Here is a 24,083-nt window from a genome sequence, read left to right as displayed (position 1 = left end):
GATGCAAAAAAAATGGACTTAAATTGGCTCTTTTTTTTCATATTAGAGGAAGCTTTGTGCCTTAAGGATACATTCTTTTTTTCTATAATACAGTTTTGGGAAACACTGAATAAGCTTAATTAGTGCTCAGTACATCTGTTCAAAATAACCGTCTATGAATGACATAGGGCAGCCTACTTCCAGTAAACCTATAGTGGACATTTGTAATGAGTAAACTCTCCATATCCCAAGCCATCCTTTTACGTATTGTGTTTGTGATTTTGAGTTCTTCTGTGTCGGATTTGCCTAACGTGTATATACGTCTTTCTTGTCTACTAATAACATTTCCAAAAAACATTTCAGGCCACTTTTACTAGCAAATATCGACTGGTTGGTTATGTAACACTTAAAGGATGACTTTATCTAATTGATAAATTTCATGATTTAGAAGTGTTTGATAAATGGAGTTTTAGTCTGAATGAATAAATTCTAAAATACTGTATAGTGTTCCTCCACATTGTTTTTCCAACAGTATCCCACTTGATTTACTAGTATCAGCCTGGATTATTGAAAAACACTAATGGGGAAAAATGGATTTCAAAATGAAAGCGTCTTCAGATGGCAAGGCTGTACTCATGCTTGTCTGGTTGTCCTGTTCAGTACTGCCACCTAGTGTAAGTAGGCTTATGCCTTACAGTTAGTTTCCTTGAGAGAAGAACTAAAAGGAGGTAGCAAGCATCCTTTAAATAGGGAATCCACTTTATAAATTATTTCCTGTCTAGAGTTGCAGCTCCCTCAGAGTCAGTTATTGTATTTAGGAAGATTCATTATACTTCAGTCCTATAGGTGTGAGGCTAGGTTTATAATTTCAAAAATAATTTTTAGGGTTTTAGCTTTCATAGTAATTTAAATAAAAAATGGTAAACAATAATGTGTGGTTCTAGGAAGCGTGGTGGTTTCAAATTAATCCCACATCCTCTTGAAAAATGTTGAGAGCCACAAAGAGAATAGGGGAGGAGAAAAAAAACCATAAACTAAAAATGAAGAAGTAAAGAAACCAGTAGTCTGCAAACTCAAGACAATTACAAAGAGCACAAATTGAATTATATATATTGCACAGAAAGTTCAGTAAGAGACAAAAGAAGCTAGAAATGAGAAAAGCAAAAGGAAGTAAACTTAGAAATAAGAGAGAGGAATAACAAAGATAAGAGAGAAAATCAGTATCTTTTGAAGACAAGTGAGGGAAAGCCAACACATGCATGGAGAGTCGGGTGATGCAGTCAGCACTGATGGCAGTGGTGGTGCAGTTGTCACTGCGTGCGTGTGAGCAAACTCAGTTGTTATTTCTGGTGGCAGCTCCAAACCTCAAGAAATCATTCAATGAACCATTTCAGGACAATTTGGAGAAAGAATATGAGTCTCAGTTTTTGCAAACCTTCTCTTGATACCTTTTAATAAGGTAAAGATCAAAAAAGCACCAGATTGAAACTTACGGAAAACTTGTCAATAGCTCGGAAGAAACTCTGTTAACAGTAATGGTGCTTTTTTTTTTTTAACTTGTCATTTTGAAATAACTTAGAAAAGTTATAAGAGAAAGTAGAATTACCATAAATCCTTTATTCAATTTCCTCTAATGTTCACAGTTTACAAACCATGATACAATTATTAAAACCAAGAAACTTAACATTGATACAGTGCTACTAACTAATCTGTAGACCTTACTGTGATTTTGCCAGTTTTCCCACTAAAACTTTTTCTGATCTGGGAACCAATCCAAGGTCCCACTTAAATTTAGTTGTCTTGTCTTCTTGGTCTCCTCCGGTCTTGACAGTTCTTACCTTTGTTTGTTTTTCTTTACCTTGACGTTTTTGAAGTGTTAGTGATTTTGTAGAATTTCCTTTGATCTGGATTTGTGTGATGCTTTCATATGATTAGATTGAAGTTAACCATTTTTAACAGGAATTCCATAGGTGATGCTTTGCACTTCTCAATACATCACATCATGGTATCAATGTGTCTTATTACTAGTGACGTTAACTTTGATCACTTGGTTAGGATGGTGTCTGTCAGATGTCTCCACTGTAAAGGTACTCTTTTTCCCTGTATAATTAGTGAGTATCTTGTAGGGAGATATTTTGAAGCTATGCAGGTATCTTGTTCTTGTGCAGTTTTTGCCCACTGATTTTGGCGTCCTTCAGAGACTTTTCCTGCAGTAGTTATTACTGTAGTGTTTGCTAATAATGATTTTCTATTTCCCTTGTTTCTTCTATTTTTGTTAATTTGAATTCTAATGTAAGGAATAGCTATCTCTTCTCTCATTTATTTAATAATTTGGTTATATCATACCACCCCATGTTTTCTGCATTGAAGAATGAGCTGTAATAGATAAACAACAAGTTCATACTGTATAGCACAGGGAACTATATTCAATATCTTGTAATAACTTATGGTGAAGAAGAATATGAAAACAAATATATATATATGTTCATGTACGACTGAAGCATTATACTGTACACCAGAAATTGACACATTGTAAACTGACTATACAAATATGTATATATATATATATATATATATATACACACATATATACACACACACACACACACACATATACATATACATATACATACAGAAAAAAAAAAAAAGAATGAGCTGTGTGCAGAGTAATGAAAATACTTTGGAAATAGACTATCCAAACTTCTTCACCCAAAATTTCAGAGTTAAAAATTAAAAGGTGGAAGCAAATCTGTTGATAAGTCCAAGTCCGAGAAATAACACTCAACTGTTTTGGTTTCTTTCTTTGTTTTCATTTTTGGCTCAGAACAAAACATGACAGATTCTTCCACAAACAATAGTTTAGTAGTGCCTTCTTGCATTCATTACTTTTAGTGTGTTGAATATATCTCCAGTTACTATTCATGAAAGTATTAAATGTTTACATAAGAGAAATTTGCATTTGCATTTGCATTTGCATTTTCTAGGTGCTGGTGCAATTCTGATTCCTCGCTTAGACATTGTGATTTCCTTCGTCGGAGCCGTGAGCAGCAGCACGCTGGCCCTGATCCTGCCGCCTTTGGTGGAAATTCTTACATTTTCTAAGGAGCACTACAATATATGGATGATCCTGAAAAACATTTCTATCGCCTTCACTGGAGTTGTTGGTTTCTTGTTAGGTACATACGTAACTGTGGAAGAAATTATTTATCCTACTCCCAAAGTGACAGCTGGCACTCCACAAAATCCCTCACTAAATTTGAATTCAACATGCTTTACATCTGGTTTGAAATAGTAGTAGCAGAACTGTGAGTCTTCAACTTTTGTTTCTAGTCTGAAAATGATTAAAATAAGAACTAGTAGAATACATTGCCACATACTTATAAATAGAACCAAACCGTTTTCTTTTGGCACCAGATTGATATTTTGGCAGTAAATTGTACTTCTTTACCAGTGCTGATAAACTACAACAGATTCTTGGTTTTAAGTATTACCGGCAATTTAAAAAAGCTTAGTTTTGAAAGTGTAAAAAATTAAAATGTTAAAAAGTTAAAGAGTAAAAATACTTGTGTTATTCTTCATTCAATGAGAAATATTTTAACCAAGATTCTCTCTTTTACCCCCATGTTACTCTCTTGCCACCCAGTAGAGGGGAGAACAGGGTTTCAACAATAAGAGAATTAAAGAAAGATATAGGTAACTAAAATCTGACCATCCCGGTGAATTTCAAAGTATACTTTGTGTGTAATGGAAAAATATGTCGATTATGTTTTTATTAGAGAGCCAAATACTTACGTTTAGCCCCTGGAAATTTAGAAAACTCTCATTAGCCATAATTGTAAGCATCAGAAGATCCCCCAAACCAGTGTTACATTTGCACTACTCTGTGATAGTAGCTGACCTTCATAATGAAAACTAGGAGGCACTGTGCACAATTCTGACTTAGTGTTTCAACCAAATTTGAAAGAGACCTGAAAAGTTATCCAATACAATTTCCTTTTTTTTTTCTTTTTTTACCTGATGAAATCGATACCCAGGACTGTTAAGTAACTTGGTCAAGACCACTCAGCCTTGAGCTCAAGAGAACCTGATCTTTTGATTCGCAGTCCAGGATGTTTTGTCTTTCCCATTACATTCAAGAGAAAGAATAAGTTACGTTCAGTTTAACCTTAGTGTTGAGTCTATGTAATTACATTTTCATACTTTGAAAGTCATGATGTTTGACGAGTGCACGTGACCCAAGCAGAAAGTCGGGGAGCTCTTTAAGAAGCCTGCGCTACAGCCGTTTAAGCCTCAACCTGGGAAAGAAGCGATGCTCTTTGAAGTAGAATAGAAACCACCCGCTGGCTTAACTGCCGGCTGGGAGAGGGTGCTCAGCTGTCCTGTTTGTGGCTCGAGCTCCCCTTACCGTTTCTTCATTTCTAGCCTTGTAGGCACCGTCTTTTCCTAAAGGCAGAAAACAGAGCTGACAAGATGCAGGATTTGTGCTTTCTTGCCAGCCTGTGGCTTTTCTTACCACAGCCTTTTACTCATCTGAGTGGGCAGAATAAGAGGCTCAGGCCTGGGGAAGACCGAGATGATAATGATCTCTCTACTAGATACTGAGACGCTCCAGGCTTCTTCCAGAGAAATACTTTCAGCTCCTCCATCCTCTTCAAGCCCAGTTATTGACCATATCAAATAATCTCAGTGAGCATGGAGGATGAAATGGTTAAGTTTAAAACTGAGAATTCTGATTTTTTTTTTTAAATTCGTCCTTTCACACTCATTGAGCTTTTTAGTCAGGCTGGTGTGCTCTAACTTCTAATACTACAAAGTGCCACCCAGATCACTGTAGGGGGTATAGTCTATATTTTTATATGTAAATGTTAACTTAGCTCAAGTATTTTTTGCTGAACATTACTAACAAGTCATCAAGTACAATCCTAAAGATATATCAGAAGCTTTATTTTGGTACAAATTCATAAGAATCAAAACTTTTTTAAAATGCTTGCATTAGGTATCACGAATAATTGTGATGTTTTTTATGTCAAATCTGTTACGTTGAGCCTTCAGTCATAGTGGGAAATGCGGCAGAAGTTATGGGAAAAGTAACCGCCGTTTAAAATGTTTATATAATCTTGAAGCTAAGAGTAAATTAGGTGTTTTTTAAAAAAAAATGTATAACTTGGCATAAAGTGACTTAAAAACCATTATTTAATAGAAAGCACTGTTAGGTGTTTGTCAACTGTCTTCAGGTAATATTTCTCGTCTGTGTGTGAAATTTTATTTTTATACTTTGACCTTTGTTTATATTCCTTATGGAATGCATCAAATTCAGTGAAATTTCAAATAGTTGATCATAGCAATATATAAATTTTAAATTCAGTGAACAAGTGTTGAGTATATTATCAACCAGGCTTCCTTATGCACTGAGTGCTGAACTGGCATCCAGTACGCAGTTCACTAAATTATCAGTACTTAAACACAGAGGAAACTTGAAATGCAGGAAGGAAGAGGGGTTGAGAAGGGAAAGAGTAATTTTAATTCTTAACAAGAAACGCTATGTACAGATAAGTATAAATGCACTCTTATTTAAGAATTTTTGATGATGTATTTTATTTGCAAAAAGAATGGGCACTATTTTTCCTCTGAAAATTTAGTTTTAATGAGTCATAACATTTTCTGAAGATTCTTGGAGAAGATGAAGATATTTTGATTAAACCAGCTGTCGACTTTATTTTGGGGCCTGGAAAGATGAGAGTGGTTGCACCTGTCAAATTTTGTATCCAGCATCTTTGGTCCATTCCACGGCTGAAATGACTTCAGCGTTTCTCCTGCCACCTCAGTGATGTACCCTCTTCTCTGAAAGCTAGTCAGGTGCCTAAGAGCCTCTTCTGCTCCTGGAGTGGAAGAGAGAGAGGATGGCTTTATTTAGCTCTGATGACCTCTGAGCTAAGTCAGTCACCACTGTTCCCTTACAGCCAAAGGGGTTCCACCAATTTCAGAGTCAACTTGTCAAAACACTGGTTCTTAGACATTGTTTGTTTGTTTGTTTTTTAATCAGAGGATCTTCTTTTCCCCACATGGCTAGATTTCTCTACAGTTGAATAAATAAGAACAAATTTTTTCTTACTTAAAGACCAAGTTGTATGGCGTTGACAAAATGAAAAAAGTACTGTATTAGCAAATGCCATGTTATGTTTTATGTGCCCTCTGGATTATCCTTTATTAAAACAATTTCTGTCTCCTGTCTAGGTGATGCACCTAACATTTTTATAAGCATTTTATGCAGTTTGCATGTTGTAAATGTCCTAACATGGCCTAATTTCATTCAGTATTTTCACAATAGTTACAGAAAAGCTCTTTAACTGCAAAGTGGTGCCCCAATATTAATTGAGATGTTAAAGTTCTACATTAGTGCCATTTCCAGCTGTGGCAAGGCACAGGCCTGGCTCCAGCTCACCTGTAGCTCCTCTCCTGGAGCTAACATGCGGCAGATGGCAGCATTAGCATGAGTGGTGCGTTTTTTTCTTACTGATACATGTACCCACGCCTTTCTTCACTTAGAATGGAGAAGAGACTCAATAGAGCTAATGGAAATGATAAATACAATTACTTAAATGATACCAATGGCTCAATGAATGTTTTCTGTTGAGGAATAAAATAATTTGATAAAAATATGGACCACTGATACTATAAAATGAGCTCTTAAAAAAATGAGTATTTTAATCTTTTTAGCTCAACTAGCTTCCCCTTCATAAGAAAACTTGAGAGACTTTGATCCAAAAGGCATCACAAGGTGCTTCCTAACATTAAATGGCTGACTATAACAGTCAATATTTTGGCAGTAGGATTAACCAATCTTATTTATGCCCACTGAGCTGAACAGCTGTCTAAAAGTGGTTGGTTTTGACCTAGGAGATAAGAGAACAGCTTCAGAAATGCGATTTACTGCCCTATGATAAAATGAAGTGACAAATCCCTCGTTCTTAAAATTTTATATTAAGGTCACCTAGTTCTTATGTATACATGTACACACACAACACTACTGTGTGAGTTAGTTATTGGTACTAATTTACTATTTAAATTGGGTCCAGAAAGATGATGTATTGAAAAATCATTCTGAAAATTATTCCATTAGAGTTTTTGTGATAACAAATAGGAAAATACATGCCTATACCATGAATAAATTAAGCTGTGGGTTTTTGTTTTTCAAAATGATGTTTGTCTGAATGAAAACTAAATATCTGCACTTGAGTCTGTTCTTTTTCTTTTAACTTATTTTTCTTTATTATATGAAAAAAGTCTTAAAGTACTGTAACTGAATTTTCAATAAAATATTATTTTGCTTGCAAGTGCCTTTTTAAATACATTTGTCTTTTATAAGGTTAAATGACAGTGACAAAGGTCATAAGCTGAAAAGGGCACAAGTATGCTATTCTCATGACAGCATTTTAGCCAGTCTTTGCGGTTAATTCTTTGTCATGTGACCTTCAACCTTGGAAGTTTATATTACGCACCTCTAAGGTTTAAGAGCAGAGGCTGACTAAAAATGAAAGGTTATACTCTAACCATGGCGTGAACTTCCTCCAGAGTGCGTGCAGGAAGGGCAGTCTGCATCTGCTGCATCTGTGCGTCCATTTACCCCTCTTAAGGTCAGGAGTGTGTAAACGCCACACCAGTACACTTTGCCTGTATTATGCCAACCCCAAATCAAAGGCCGTCAGGGTATTGATACCTTTATGTCAATAAGCCTGCCCTTGTGAACCTAACGTAAGGATATACCGTAGTTGATCAGAAGAGAAAGACTATCCCTATAGGTGCATTGGCAACATTATGTTTAATAGTGAAAAACTGAAAACAACCTAAATGTTCAACAATGGGGACATCATGAATTACTATTATCTTGGCCTAGACTACAATGAGGATCTTATTATATACTGATGTTACACTGACGATTAGTAATTTGATAAAGAATAAATGCATAAAACTAATTTTTAAGTGTAGCTCTGTAAAAAATACACTTTTGGACCAAGGCAAGGACATATGCAGAGAGAGGAACCACAGGGCTAGGAAAAAGAGGGGTTTTACTATTTCTAAGTGAGTAGTCAAGAGAAGGCTGGGAGAGAAAGAGAAATAGGGTTTAGAGAGGGGAACAGGGAGTTTATAAAGCTTTAGTAGTAGTAGTACATGCCCTTGGCAAGCAGCAGGAGGAACATAAAGACCAAGAACAACCAACCAAACAGAAAAGTACACAGTGGGGATAGGACTGGGTACTGACATAGAGATGCAAATACATTGAAAAGCCGTATGGAATACTTGCTGGAGGGAAAAAAATTAGCTAGTGGTTACCGGTGGGGGGAGGGGATGGAGGAAGGGCATATAGAGATAAGGGATTAAGAGGTACAAACTATTAAGTGTAAATTAAGTGTAAAATAAGCTACAAGGGTATGTTCAAAAGCAAGGGGAATAGAGCCAATATTTTATAATAACTGTAAATGGAGTATAATCTTTAAAAATTTTGAATCACTTAATTGCACACTTAAATAAATTATAAATATTGTACCTAAACTATACTTCAATTAAAAATTTTAAAATATTAAAAAAAAAAACACTGATGGAAACTGCATTTCAGTGACAGAAGATGCTCATCAAACCATCATGCCTGCAACGTTTCACTTTTCAGCCGGTGCAGTACAGTATGTATATGAAGGAGGTAACTTGGTAACTTAGTGTTACCGTAATACAGAAAGCCACAGGAGAAGAGATGTTTTAGTCAAAAGTTATTTTGGAGCCATGATACAGACTGGTGATGTATTGTGTTCAACTCTGACAGAGGCCCAGATTCTTACAAGATTAGAAGGATAGCCCCTCAGTGGAAATCCACATACTGCCTGGTTTTCAAAGGTTAATTAGCAGTCTATGGTAATGGTGCCTCCTGATTGCAAATGTATGTTAAAGGAAACCGTGAAAATTGTAATTACCATCAACTTGGAGCTATTGAGTGAACATCTTTTCAGCATGTTCTGCCAAGAAATGGACAGTGAAGACAAAACACTGCTTTTCCCTACTGATGAATGCTGGCTGGCAGAGAGAAGTGTGCTCCTAGAAGCTGTGAAGTAAGGGATGGGGACATTCCGTCATGACGTTAATAATGCCAATAAAGACCATTTCTATCATTTCTAATGCATGGTGCATCTCAGCAATATCTCTGATTATCTTGACAATCCTGAACTTATTACTCACTGCAGGATGAACTATTGCCAATTTTCCATGGTAAGGATGAGGTGTCAGGATGAAAATAAGACAAAACAAGCTATGGTACGAATGCCTCAGTCACTAGGAATTTGACTCATTCGCAATAGTTGATGATTTTTGTTCTCATTAGAGAAAACAAAACAATGAAATCTTGTATATGTTTAAAAGCAAGATACAGCAATTGGGGCGGGGGGCAGTATGTGTTGGAGGCACAGCTCAGTGGCAGAGCACATGCCCATGCACGAGGTCCTGGGTTCAACCCCCAGTACCTCCATCAACTACATAAATAACCAACCCTAATTACTTTCCCTGCCCCCACCAAGAAAGCTGCAGCAATAAAATATGAAGAATTGCTCTGTAGAGCACAATGCAGTCAAAGAGTGATTAAGAATTTGCCACTACCCCCAAGTAAATCCAATCAAACTGCCAGGTTTCAATTTGATTGTGGACTTAGAGTCTGAAGGTACTACTCATTAAGTCTCTCTATTAATTCTGGGTCCATGTTTGACCTGAATATCCAGAGTTATCAGCCATCAAACATTTGTTGACATTCCCGATCATCTATAATTGTAATTTTAACCCTCTAATTTAGCAGTAAATGAGGCAGGAACGAAACATACTGCAAGTAGAACCTAATGCTTGAATTGAGCCAAAAGCTTAGTGAGAGGTTAGCAATGAGATCAGCCCTCTTCCACTGACATAGGACAATTTTTCTTACCATTTATATTATGTTCCATTTTTATAATTTAAAAATAAATAAATAAACCTAATTATCTCCTCCTCAAAACAAAAAATAAAAAAATAAACAACACCTGCTCTGTAATGCATGGTGCAGACCAGCCTCTGACGAGGTCTGTTTTAGTCCGTGTGGGGCCTTTGGCATCCTTCCAACAAAACAAAACCACATTGTCACCTCTGAATTTTCAAGAGGACATATCCAAAGAAGATAAAAATGGATGCTTGCAGGCTCCCAGACTTCTCACTAAAGTGGTATTAGGGAGATTGGACCGTACTTCAAATGTATTCCCCCAGCAGCGATCTCATTAATATGCTGGGGGTTCAAGGTAAACACTCTCTAGGGCAACCGTCCTCAATACATTGTATTTACTGTCTGATAACCTCACCCGCAGTGGGAAACTAACGCTTCCCGCTTATGATGAAGGTGGTGAACATAATCACCACAAAGATCTGTGGGAATGCCTTTAAAATGCCAAACGTCGCACATCTCAGGAAAGTTATCTGTCACTTCCAGCACTGTCTGCTCCCACACTACCCCACAGTCCGCGAGTCCCTGCTGCAGCTTTAGGGGCTTCCAGGGGTGAGTGGGCTGGTCTTAGCAGAGGTGCGCTAAAGCACAAATACTAGTTCCCATCACTCCTTGAGAGCAGGGCAGAAAAACACGTCCATCAGAGTGAAGGCAATTTGGCCTTTTTCAGGTAAACATTATGGTTTTTAGTATCTGCAAAAGGATCGTAATTCACCTGTGGGTGTATTTCATCTTACTCCTGAAAGTAACATAAACTCATGCGGTCAGAATGGGGCACCAGCTCACCGACTTTGAACTGTGGTGTAAGCAGGTAACACGCACGCAAACCTCTATGCCCCAAAGGACCCCTGGGTTCCCGAGGCAGGAGTCAACCACGCATCCGGAAGGGAGACTCTCTACAGACTGTGACTGACCATGCTCCTAGTGTCCAGCAGCTCACAGGGTGCTCCAGTCACAGCACTGTGCTCTCTCCTCTGCAGCAGGCGAGGCAGCCATGGAAGAAAACAAGCGTTAAATTCACAGGCCGCTCTGGCTGCAGTGACCGCTGCTCCCACCACAGCAGGCAGGGCACGTGGAGACGTCCTACAGTGCACTGGAAACCCCAGCACTTGCTGACTAGGATGCCCAGGTCCCAGGCAGAGGTGGCCATCGGAGGGAGTCACAAAGTCAGCACGCGTGTATTAACAGTTAAGGCTCCTCGGCTGCACACACAGAATAACAGACGACAGTGTGCGTCCCAAGAGCATCACACCAACTGCATACATATTTGAAAAGATACAGTCGAGTCGTCTGAGCAACGCCTTTACAGAGTACCAGCCCTATTCAGAAGCTGTGCATTCTTCTTTGAGCGATGCCCTAGCTCCATAGATCAAACCACTTAATCTCCTCGTCCCGGGTAAAAGCTCTTCTCTGTCAGCTGGAGCCATCTGATGGAGCTCTAATATGTCAGAGCTATTGTGGACCTACATATTTTTGATTCTGAAACATTTTCTTGAAATGGGGGACCTGTCCCCTCTTCCCCAGGGAGCCCAAGGCTCAGAGTGGCCTCTTACCATGTGATAGTGTGCTGTAATGCACTCACCCTAAGACTTGAATTGTGGGAGATAAACACTCTCGAGAAGCAGCACTGATAAATTAGTTTACATATTATTAAAATTGGTTCCCAAGTTTCCCCTCGAACTTATTCTGAACATGTGTGCTGCATAATTTAATATGAAGTGTATAGCTTGGGGTCTTATATACATACTGAGTATTTGTGGGGTGGGGTCCAAAAACAGATAAATACTCTCATGAGAGTCCTCCACTTATTCCATAGCAAAGCCTCACATTCATATTTCTTTGAGGAAACACATCAGAAGCTCTGACCACTTGGGGTCTTTTGCTGAAAACTGGTCTGTGTGGGATTGTCTGCCATTGTGCCACTCTGAAAAAGTGAGGGGGCGGGGAGAAACAGTGTAGACTACTTCTCACGCTATGATGATGGACAGCTGCTAGAAAAATGTGTTTGCAATTACACTGAGTGTTTACCCTTCTAAGTTACATGGCATTGGCCACAGATATGAGTCAACACAGAAACATCCTCATGTTTGTCATTTTGTTATAACGATCAGCCTATATAAGTGTAAAAACCCATTGAGGGCACGGCTGACTGCCCCCAGAAACAAGGTGTTTGCATTCACCAGGGTCACATCATGGCCACATCAGAATGGTCCTCAAACAATTCCCCACCTCTCAGCTGAGCTCCCGACCTGGAGCACCAGCAGCATCTTACTTTCCTCTGGGAGTTGTGTAAGAGCTGCAGCAAAAAATATGTGTGAGCCTCCAAGGGATTCAGACCCGCAAGGTGCTGAACATGATAATGAATGACCCGAGTACAAAGAACAGGTTTTACATTCCTATGTGCCCTTTCCCTCTGATTCTGACCGCCATCATGTTGTCCACGTCAACCTATCACCAGTAAACCCATGTTACTCTGCAGCAGGGACCCCCACAGCCCGCTGGACTTGCATCAGGACTTGTTCACGCTTGAAAACTAAAGCTGGACGTAAGCCTCTAGGTTCAGCTCTGCCAACGAGCCTCTGAAAACCCCTGATGGCTTCTGCAAAAGATAGTGTCTGGTTTAGACTCCCGAAATGGAATTTTGTGGTCAGAATCAACACGATGAAAAATTTCACATAGAAATTCTCAGTTTCTTAAAAAATTACTTTTCAACCTCTGCATCATTCTTCTTGGCCACTTTGGACTCACTATCACAGCTCCTGAATGTTCTCAGAGTCCCTGTGTTTCAGATGCTTTGTGTGTTGGGGGGACTGCACAGAACATGTCCCCGCTGTATGTCTGGAAAGCTGGCCAACCCCTTGGCAGTTTGGTGCCGCTGCAGGCTGTATCACAGGCTGAGGAATGATCTGTGTGGTTCAGAGATACCTTCTCTGCTCCAGGCTCTCTGGTAGCAAAAAATAAAATACAGTAGCCAGCAGGTCTGCCTCAACCAGACCCTCAGGGCTATTGGACACATGCCCCTCGAACACTGTCCCTTTAACATCATCTGCCATAGTCTTAACAATCTGGGTTTCTCACTTCAATGTTGCTATTGTAAGCATCTAAGTATGTCAATCAGGATGGACTATAGCCTGGCTATTTTAACCCCACAGTGGCTTTTTTCCTTTCAGCTATACTACACCAATATTATAATCTACATACATACAAAATATATGTACATATTATATACTTATTTGTAATATTAAAAATTCCAGTAACACATGCCTGTATCACAATTTCCAACTCTTAGCAAGCTTTTCACTTGGGTATTTCTGTGCATCTAAGGAAAAGGTAGCGGTGGTATTTGCAGCTCTTTTATTGCAGCTTCTCTCATATTCATACAACAATCATCACCATGATATAGAAGACAGGGATTTGTGTCCAAAAAACCCCCACCACGTTTTCTTAAAAATGTATATATGCACAACCAATTTTAAACATACTTTCCTACTGGCCCTTAGAAAGAAAATGTTTTCGCTGACCTTGTGTGGTAGGTATAACTGGACACGTGGAGTGAGAAGGTACAGCAAACCAGTCTCCCATCATTTCTCATCATGCATCATTCAAGTGTGTGAGAACTGCCCGTATTCACTCTCAAAATGATTGCTTCAGGTGGCTTGCAGGTGAGACTCAGGGACCAATCAGGGTGACCTAATGGGATTATCAGTGTGAGCGCAGCCTGCAATGTGGAGAGAAAAGGAGTGGGCTCAGATTACCCCTTGGTTTTTGTTCATGAAGGCAAAAATTAAGCACACATGGAGAGACACATCTTTCCTTCCAAAAACCAGGTTAGTTACTATACAGACCATCTATATCTTTGGATTCTTCTATCACGACCTGAGGCGTGAAGGAAGCATTTGAGCCATTTCAAGCCAACAAAGTGTCCCTCATTCTAATGTCCCCAAATAAGATCAACAGGGGTCTGTTTGCTTCAGCTGTCTTTCTGGAGACTTGAATCCTACTGGAGTTACCCTGTAGGTCCAGAGATACCCCATTCAGAAAGCTTCTTTCTTACACACTGTCAGGGAGATCAACATTGTGCCATCCGGAGGCTGACCAGAACCAGGGAGTGTTTGACTCTACCCCCTCCCCTTTTAGTATAAAAGAAGCCTAAATTCTAAGTCAGGCAAGATGATTCTTTGGAACACTAGTCCACCATCTTCTTGGTCTGAATAAACTCACTCTTCTCTGCCCCAACAACTCATCCCTTGATTTATTGGCCTGCCATGCCAAGAGTACAATCTTGGACTTGGTAACACTTTCCTCCAAGATCATTGTCTAAAATGAGTGATACATATGCTGATGGAATGTCTTGTTTTGTTTCAGGTATCATTCTCTCCCTTTTTTGCTTGTATTGTTTGTTTTATGAGGAGGAGGTAATGAGGTTTCTTCACTGATTTCTGCTTGGACAAGGTACTGGGGACTGAACCCAGGACCTCTTGGGTGTTGAGCATGCACTCTACTACTTGAGCTATACCCTTCCCCCTCTCTCTCTTTTTTGAAATTTAAAAATGCTTTAATGGTATAGGAATGGGGGAGTGGATTTTTGTATTGTCAGCAATCACCAGAATCGTCAAAGGTCAGTGGTGAGAATTTTTGAGTCTGACTTTGGGAGAATTTTATACTTAAAAAAAAAATACAATTTATTTTCTATATGATAATTTATTTTAAAATACTTTAGTATTAACAATGTGGTATAAATCTACATGCAGGTTAACCTTATATTATTCAGAAAGATTTGTTTAAGGGACTGTCACTCAGCCCAAGAGCCCAACAGCTCCACCCTCTCCGCCACTGCCCTGGGGAGAACATTTTCAGCAACTGGGCGGCTGGTGAGCCTGATTCCTTCTCCCGGCTTTTCAGCATAGCTGGTTGCTGGGTTACACATCTTCTGGTGCTTGAAGGCAGCTGTTCTCATTAGTTGTTACTAGCTGTGAATGGTCCCTGCGTGCTTATACCCTGGTAATAAAAGAGGAGTCACTTCGTGTTTCCAAAGGAAATAGGTACCTTCCTATTTCCTATAGGTTCAGTTCATAGGGCAACAAAGCATTTTTCAGAACAGATAACTCTTCCACAACTCAATAGGCCTGGCACACCACAATGGGGCTCTGCACGTGGCCTCTGTGCCCAGAGAGAAAAGAAATGTTCAACTGCGTTGTGGGCTTTCCCAGTCACTAACCATTTTAATTATCTTTAGAATAATGGCGACTCCAGATCTGTTCTCTCCAGCCAGGAACTTTCACCTGAGCTCCAGACAGACAGATCCATCCAGCTGTCTACTGTCTCCAGTGTCCCACACACGTTCATTGTTCCCTCCCCAAAGCCGGTCCCTTGCTGCTGTTCCTTCTCCCCTATCTCTGTACCACACAGCACATCATTACATCAGCCACCATCCAGAACCCCGTGTGTGTGTCCACATTACTTAAATGTGAATGGTTTAATTCAACAGAATTTTGCTTTTCATTCACAGTGGGGGAGTGTGTTTTCATTCTGTCAGGCTTTTGCACACGTGGCTTTCAAGGTCACTCTGGGCACGGCCACCCAGGCAGCCGACCAGGACAGACAGAGTAGATCTGGCCTGCAGCCTGTAGTTTGCTGACCCTTGCTTGAGAATGTCAGCTCCAAAGATCACAAGCCTTTCCTGTCTTGTTCGTATTTCCTGTGCACTCAAACATACTTGACCTTCTTGGGGAAGATAGAAACTTCATATTGTGTCTGAACTGAAATCTGCCAGGAGGACTTTTTATTTCAGTCATCAGAGACGTGTAGAATAAGGAGGTAACACTGCACATCCTCCCAACTGGCAAAAGTGAAACCTCTTGCCCTACCAAACGGTGAGCAGGAGAGGAAGTACACCTCCTACCGCTTTGAAAACCAACGGAGTGTTAGTAAATGTGAAGATGGTGCACTCCTAGGAGTATTCTCGAGCAAAACATGCCCCAGGATACATGGCTCTTTGTGGCATAAAAGAACACACACAGTATGATTCCTTTATATCAAATTCAAAAACAGGTAAAACTAAACAATGCGATTCAGGTTATATACATTGGTCATAAAATGATAAAGAAAAGCAAGGAAATGATTATGATGCAATTCAGGGTAGTGATTAGGTCTTTGGGTGGAGAGGTTCGTGATGGAGAAGGGGCACAAGGGGGCTTCTGGGGTATGGACAGTATTCTCTTTCTTGACTAGAATGGTAGATAAATGAGTATTTGCTTTGTAATTATCACTAAATCTCCTTACATGCCTTGTGCACTATTTGTATACGTCACAGTTCACAACTGGGAAAGAAGCAGAGCATGCAGCATTCTATTTTATCATTTGTTTGTTTTTAATTATTTTTACTGGTTTATAACATTATTAAGTTTCATGTATACAATATTATATTTCGACTTCTGTAGACACTACAGCATGCTCACCACCTGAAGTTTAGTTTCCATCCGTCGCTGCACTGCTGATCCCTTCAACCATTTCGTCCTCCCCCCCACGCCCTTCCCATCTGGTAACCACTATTCTGTTCTCTGTATCTGCGTGTTTGTTTTTTGTTTGGCTGGTTTTTTTCATTTATTTATTTTTGTTGTTTTTTGGACTTTTTTTCTTTTTTATTGATATATAGTTGATTTACAACATTGTGTTAGTTTCTGATGTACAGCATAGTGTTTCCATCACACACACACACACATATATATTTTCGTTTTCGTTGTAGGTTATTACAAGATACTGAATATAGATCCCAATGCTGTAGGACCTTGTATATCTATTTTATATATAGCTGTAGTTGTATATTGTTTTTTGTTTGCTTTTGTCTTATATTCCACATATGAGTGAGACCACATGGTATTTGTTTTTTAAGTAAGACCTGTGTTGTTCTTGCCTAACCCCCTAACGGTGCTCCTTTCTCGTTCTGCTTCTATGAGCACCTGAATGCAAATATTCCCTGACTTTCTCTTTCTCATTTGCTGAGAAGGGCAATAAATACCTTAACACTTGGATTCTCCAAATGCTTACTTCAACAAAATTATTTTCTCTATGAAATATCATAGTAACGTAGTTTCTTTTAATATTTTAAAAGTCTGATTTAAGTTTGAGCCAATCATTGAATTCCACATATAGCAGGTGCTCAAATTTTTCAGACGAATGCATATCCCGTGCATGCAATTATTTTCAGTATGAAAAATCTACCTCTTTTTTTCTTCCTTGATTTTAAGTTACACTGGAAGCTTCTGCGGGGACTTGCAAACATTGTTGACAGTATAAGAAACCAGAGTTGAATTAATTCCATTTTTTTATAAAGAGGAAGAAAATGGATTTTGCAAGCCTCTGACAGCTAAGGATGAGGTTAATTCGAAGCAAGATTCTGGGAAGGGTGAGCATATAGATTTGATTTTAGTACTCTTAAGAAACAGAATGTGAATATTTTCTTGTAGAACTAAATAGTAGGCAAAGATTTTTTCCTGCTGAGTAACCAGCATGAGCTTTTTTTCCCCAATTTTTGGTAAGAATTATATAACGTACTGTCTCAAATTTTGCTGTGAGCTGCTAGGAAACAGCTTCAGGCTCTCCTGTATGCAAACCTTCACAGTCTGCACAACTGGACTCTATTTTCTGCCCGTGGTCAGTCTCCCTGTTCTGATTTAAAACTCTTTGGTCTTGCTTTATAGCGCTTATTTGTGCTTTACTGTTGTACTGTGTGTTTCCCTTATGACACATTCAGATGCTTAGGGAACAAGAGAGAGACAGCAGGAAGAGGGAGGAGGTGAGAAAGGAGACCAGGGAAAGCAGACTTGGAAGAGGACACCATGAGCATAGGGTCCAGCATGGTTTCCTTAAGCAACAAGTCATGGTGGACAAATCTAATTTCCTTCTTTAATAATAAAGAATTAGATCGGCTACATGGGTAAGGAAGGTAGGGAGCACAGGTACCTCTGTTCGGGCAGGGCCCTCCCTGACGTGCTGTGACACCTTTCTAGTCGGCATGGAGAAACCTACAGTAACAGCAAAGCAGCAGGGAAATTCAGAATGCTCGCTCTTAAGCCAAGAAGGTGAGTTTCTGACTGGCAGAGATTGTGCTTGGGCCCAGGTCCTGGCCTCTCAGTATCTTCACCAGTGACTTGGGTAAAGACCTAACGAGCATCCTCATCAAAGTAGATCACAATGTGCACAAGGCATGGAGTGCAGTGTAGCACAGCCGGACGAGGCACGGGCTGGGAGCAAAGAGAAGCTGGTTTCAAATTCTACCTCCGCCTTCGTGTTAAGAGTGTCATCTCGGGCAAGTCGCTGATGAGCCCTTTCATAACCTTTAAAATGAGGAGGTTAATAATACTTGCTTTTAGACTTATTATGAAAATTAAAGGCAGCATACACAGCACCCAGTGTAGAGTAGATATTCAATAAATGTTGAAAATATTTGACTGCATAATTAGGATCAGAAGAGATCAGGCAGACTGGAGAGGTGAATCGAATTTCATAAAATAACATGAGATGGTTTTATCTTATAATTCAGATTTGATTAAAAACTAATAAAAAAGTAAATACACAAAAACAACTTGCAAAAATCCAGGGAGAGGAAACTGTGGGCATAGCTCTCTCTACAAACCTGTCTGCACTGGACTCTGAGAGGTTCGCTTTGTGCAAGCCTTTTAGCCAAAGCAGATCCTGTAACAAAACCGGGAGTCAAAAAGCAAACTCCCCACGGGTCACCTGTGTGACCCGGCACCGCCCCAACCACACGAGCTGGTGGTGATTCTCCCCTGGGAGTCTCTGCCTGGCGACGTTCCGGCGGAGGAGCACATAGATCCTACCCCAGTCATTTACAGCCCCCAGGGCAGCAAACGAAAAGCATTTGCTAAGTTGCATCTCTCTCATTCACGTTTTCCTAAATCCATCTCACCACTGTTTTGAGCACATCCTGGGAAAGCTCTGGCCCTCCTTAGAATTCAGAAGTAGAACTTATTTTTGGTGGGGGACCAGAGATCTATTTGACGAATATTTCATCTGGAAAGGTTCATGACAGCTCTCAGTTCATAGAGAATAAAAATAATCTCTTGAACTTCTTTATTTGTGTCTGAAGAGGCCAGGAAGGTTAAGAGTTTCCCACACTAGCCCCTTCACCAGGTCTAAGGAGAAGCATAAAGGTGGCCTTTATTTTTTGGCCGCACTTATTCAACAGAATTTGGTGAGTTGCTACCACGTCAGGCACCACATTAGGAACATAAAAATTGTCAGCGGAAATACTCAATAGCCACTCTATAATAGGAAGAAAAAAGAGTTTTATTTGAGCCAAACTGAGGAATATAGCCTGAGAGACGCAGATTTAAGAAGCACTTGGATTGTGTTCCACCAGACTACTAAAAGCTTATAAAAGCAAACCCCATAAAATTACACAAGTTGTTTGTCAAGAATTATAATTGGAGCTGGCAAGAAGTAAGGGTGCTTTTTAAGCAAGGATGGGTTGGGATATAAACGGCTGCATAGTTACCAAGGGAAATCTTGAGACAGTTAAGTTTGCAGCTGGCAGCTGCTAGCAGATATTGTTTTGAGAATGGCTGGTGGCGTCTTTGAGTCTGATAGAGTTCAGAAAATTCAGGTTCTCAGTAACACAGAAACATGTCTGAAACCATGTCCACAATGGCCACCCAGTTCCATTTTAAATGCCTGAACCACAGTTACCCCATTTTGACTTTGTTAATGCATTCTTTTCTTTAATGGTTAAAGCCGATGTACCATGCATGTTTAATAAGCCACAAACAGGCTGTTCTGGTTGGCCTGAAGTTCAAGTTAAACCATGTATAAGCCAGAATGACTTCCCCATAACTCAATATGTGAACATTTTTTTCCATCAAAATGAATAATTCTGTCTCGTGTTGGTCCCTTAACGGGCCACGCCCTATCATGCCAGTGGTCACAAGACACCCTATAAAACATCACCGCTTGTCCCTCAGTTCTGGCTCAACTTCCCCCAAGCAAATATTGCCACCATGCTCTGTGACAGGCAGTTCTGTGGAATCCCCAACCTGCTTGCTTATTTAACTCCTCAGCTGGTCTTGTATGATTTATATCCCAAACTGTTACCTTGGCTCTGACCCAGAAGCCGACACAAGGCTGCATCTGGTGATGGTCTCTCCACCCGACACCCTACCCCACAGGCAAGTCGAGACCAGGCCTGGGTCACTGCAGGCCGGCCAGCAGCTTCCCCCTGGGCCCTCACCGCCCAGGAAGGGAGACAGGGCAAACCCCAGTGGATCTGTCACCATGCAAGTCCCTCCAAACCAACCTTCCCATCCCACAGCCAGCACAGCTTGAAGGCTCCTCACAGACCCCCCAGAAACCCCAAGTGCTAAGCAGGTGAGCTCTCTGAATTCTCCGTGGGAAATAATCTATGCAAATGCACAGTGATTTAATGCCAGTGTGAACAGTGCTCCCAGGACCTGGAAGGTCTAGAAAATCTGTGGGACCCCTATTGCCTTCAACTGTTGCCTGATGGATGACAAGCCTGCACCTGCTTCAAAGCCAGCCCTGCCTCTGCTCTTGACATCCTACAGCTTGGCTGTGCAGCTAACAGAATGGTCCACACAGCTGGGTCCCCGGCTTCCAGGTGACTTCTGCCACGAGCAAGTCTCAGCACATATGCTCACGCTAGAATCAAGGAGCATTTTTCATAGGAACTCAAACTGTGACTGCATTTCACAGCCAGGAACTCTTCTTTTCTGCCATTAACCCATCTCAGCAAAAATGAGAGTGCTCTTCCCCACCAGAATGTTTCTACTGAGAGAAACTGCAGGGTGTAGCCAGAAGACCTCTGGACAAAGAAAAGAAAACTAAAATTTATTGAGCCCTTCCTGTTTTTCCAGTTCTTTTGTCTTCATCACAATTCAATTAGCTAAATATTTTTGTCTCCATTTTATTGATGAGGAAACTTCGAGACTTTGGATAACCTGCTCAATACCACGTGGATAATAAATGGCAAAGTCAGGATTTGCACCCAGGTCTACCTGGAAAGCTCACCCACCTTCTCCACCACCAGCCGCCTTTGAGTAGAGGTCCAACCCCAGCGCCATCACTTCCCTGCTGAGCCCAGTGTCTCCTCTCTCAGTACCTCACAGTACTTGTGATAATCAAATGTGAAGGCATTTGAACCACTCTGAAGCCCTCAGGCTGAATGACACCCATGAGGCCAGAGCTGTTGGCCCCAATGAGTCTGCATGTGCCCCCCCATCGCTAGAACCTGAGGTCACAGTTTAGAACTGAAAGGCAGGTTCCCCACGGGGTAGGCAAAGTGACGGACACTGTCAGAAGGTTCAGGCTTGGAGCCATCTCTACACAGGGACTGGAAGGAAGATGGACTCAGAGTCCATCTTGTCTCGGCACCTGGGCTAAGTAAAAGTGGGTAATACCTAGTGTGATTCAAGTATGACTATGAGCCTTGGGGTCACGTGTGGTTTTCTCCTTTCTGAGTAAGGGGAAAAGAGGGTCTGTACGCTTTGGGAGAGGGCATTGGCAGCAGTGGAAGCCAGTGGTACTGACAAGGGCAGTGGGCAAAACCAGGAGGAGCCTCTCACCTTCCTGTGCAGGGAATACTGTTGGTCAAGAGAGGGGACGCCAGGGTGAGGGACTTCCAGGAGCAGCTGCAGAGAGTGTGAGAGGAGGGGGAAACTACGGAACCCTGGGAGGGACTCCCAGAAAGGCATCTTTGAGACACAGCAGCATCCAGGGTAAGGGTACAGGAAGGACCTTTGTACTGGAATGTACGAATTAACCACAGAAAAGAAATTCAACTCATTATGGTTGGTTAGGTTTCATCTGTACGTTAAGTTGTTGGGGAAACAAAGCATCTTTCTTTCTAATCTCACCAAGATTCACATCATCTCTACAATTCATGAAACCTGATTTTTCTTGTGAGGGTACCAGCCAATTTGCATACAAGCACATGACACCAAAATGAAAACAGCGTCTCTATCATTTTAAATTAATGATAACCCTTCCCCCCCCTTATAACAAGGTCAGTGCATATTCATGGGAGAAAATTAAAATACACAGACAAGCAAAAAGGAAATAAAATACTCATTCTCCCATCACCCAGAGATGGCTCCTGGGTGGAATCTTGCATGGAATTATCCTTCCACATGTATTTCTACACATATATTTTCTAGAAATAAGATCACGTTATCCTCGCTGATTTTTGTGCCCTTTTATTCACTCGACAGCAAGTTTTTAAAATATCAATAACTGTTCATCTTCAGTATCATTTTTGATGGTAGAATGGTATTCTATAGTATTGATGTAACTTGATGATTCTTCTATTGATTGAATATTTAGATATTTGACAATTGAATTTTTAATTGTGAGGGGTATGTTGAATATAGGCCTAAAAATATAAAAAATAGAATAAAAATATCCATGTCAAAATTGCGTTTTGGCGACTATGAAAAGGTAATCATAAAAATTCTTGCAGTTAAATCTTTGTGCTTATCTTTAATTACATCACCAGGATAAATTCTTGGAAGTTAACTACTGGCTCAAATTGTATGCATATTGACGCCCAAATTTTTATTTTTAAGATATTCAAATGTATGGAAGAACCAAAACAGTAGTACAATAAACATATAACCTTCATCAAAATTCATTTTGCCACATTTGCTTTATCTCTCTATATAATTTTGTATTGGAAAGTATTAAATATTGTAAGCATCATGACATTTCACCCTGTCGACTCCAATTTGCATCTTCTAAGAACAAAAGTCATTAATCTGCTTAATCACAACAGCATTATCTTACCCCCAAATTTTGACATTGATTCAAAAATGCTAACCCTATTTCCCCAATTATCCTCCACATATCCTGTTAGCTGTCACCCTCATTTCCAGGATGCAATGAAAAGTTATGTTTACCTTTGGTTGCCGTGTTCTTTTAGTCTCTTTTAATTTGGAATAATTCCTTTGCCTTTCATTTTCTTTCACAACATATTCATTATCTATTGCTGTATAATAAATTACCTGAAAACTTAGTGACTTAACTCTAAACACTTATTAACTCACATTTTCTGCGAGCTAGGAATTTGAGAATGGCTTAGCTGGGCAGTTCTGGTTTGGGGTCAGTCATAGGTCACCTGTGGCTGAAGTTATCTGAAGTCTGATTTGAGGCTGGGGGACCACTTCCAAGGTGGCTTACTCACATGGCTGAAAAGATGGTCTGGCTGTTGGCAAGAGGTCTCAGATCCTCCCCGCGTGGACCTCTCCAGAGGACTATTTATGTGTCTTTTTTACGATACGGTGATTAGCTTCCTCCAGAGCAACTGAGCAAGAGGAAACAAGGCAGAAGCCACAGTGTCTTTCATGACCTAGCCTGGGAAGACATACACATACAATTCTGCAATACCTTGTTAGTTACACAGGTCAGCCCTAGTCAACATGAGAGGGGATTACACAACAGCATGAACACCAAGAAGCTAGGATCATTGAGGGGCCCCCTGGACGGTGGCTATCTCACATGACATTGACATTTTCAAAAGTCCAGGCCAGCTATTTGTAGGATGCCACACGTTCTGGGTTTGTCTGATTGCTTTCTCCTTACTAGGTTCAGATGATGTGTATTTCCCATTGTGTTCCATCAGGAGGTGCATAATGCAGTTTGTTACTGGTCACTTGAAGTTTGGTTACATGGTTGAGGTAGTATGCGTGGCATGCACACTCAGTCTTCGATCCACTATCACTTTCTTGACCATCTCTCTTGGCCAAGCATCAAAATCACACATGCCAATGTCTAGGCTGATTTCTCCACCAACAAAAAAAAAAAAAAAAAAAAAAAAAAAGAAAGAAAGAAAGAAAAGAAAAAGAAAAAACGGAAAGTTTCATTGTATTTTTGTTACCTGACCAAACTTGGATCTGCTCACCCAACGTGCAGCAAAGCCAATCTACTGACACTGGGTTGTGGTGAAGGAAAGCACAGTGTTTATTTCAAGGCACCAAGCAAAGAGTATGGGCAGCAAATGCTCAAAAGACCCCAACTCCCAGATGGCTTTTGGGGAAGAGTTTTTAAAGGCAGGATGAGGGAGAAGTTCACAGGG

The 24,083-nt window shown here is 40.4% G+C and overlaps 1 protein-coding gene and 1 long non-coding RNA gene across 3 annotated transcripts in view; one reads left to right on the top strand and one right to left on the bottom strand.

Annotated features, from left to right (window-relative positions):
- Nucleotides 1-3,539, top strand: part of SLC36A4 (solute carrier family 36 member 4) — a 42,275-nt gene extending 38,736 nt beyond the window's left edge. For both annotated transcript variants that reach the window (XM_031460540.2, XM_031460542.2), the window contains one exon: nt 2,964-3,539. In XM_031460540.2, coding sequence (XP_031316400.1) covers nt 2,964-3,271 — 308 coding nt within the window. In that variant the 3' untranslated portion in view covers nt 3,272-3,539. The remainder of the gene's footprint in view (nt 1-2,963) is intronic.
- A 2,007-nt stretch (nt 3,540-5,546) lies between these two features.
- LOC105094613 (uncharacterized) lies at nt 5,547-22,985 on the bottom strand. Its single transcript, XR_837677.3, has 3 exons — nt 22,909-22,985; nt 13,504-13,700; nt 5,547-5,858 (listed from the first exon to the last, which is right to left on the bottom strand). It is a non-coding gene; the product is annotated as an uncharacterized LOC105094613 (long non-coding RNA).
- Between the last annotated feature and the right edge of the window lie 1,098 nt (nt 22,986-24,083).

The sequence above is a fragment of the Camelus dromedarius genome, chromosome 12 (assembly GCF_036321535.1).
Source record: "Camelus dromedarius isolate mCamDro1 chromosome 12, mCamDro1.pat, whole genome shotgun sequence".
NCBI lineage: Eukaryota > Metazoa > Chordata > Mammalia > Artiodactyla > Camelidae > Camelus > Camelus dromedarius.
The sequence above is the reverse complement of the archived record's forward strand: the minus strand, read 5'-3'. Positions and strand labels throughout refer to the sequence as shown.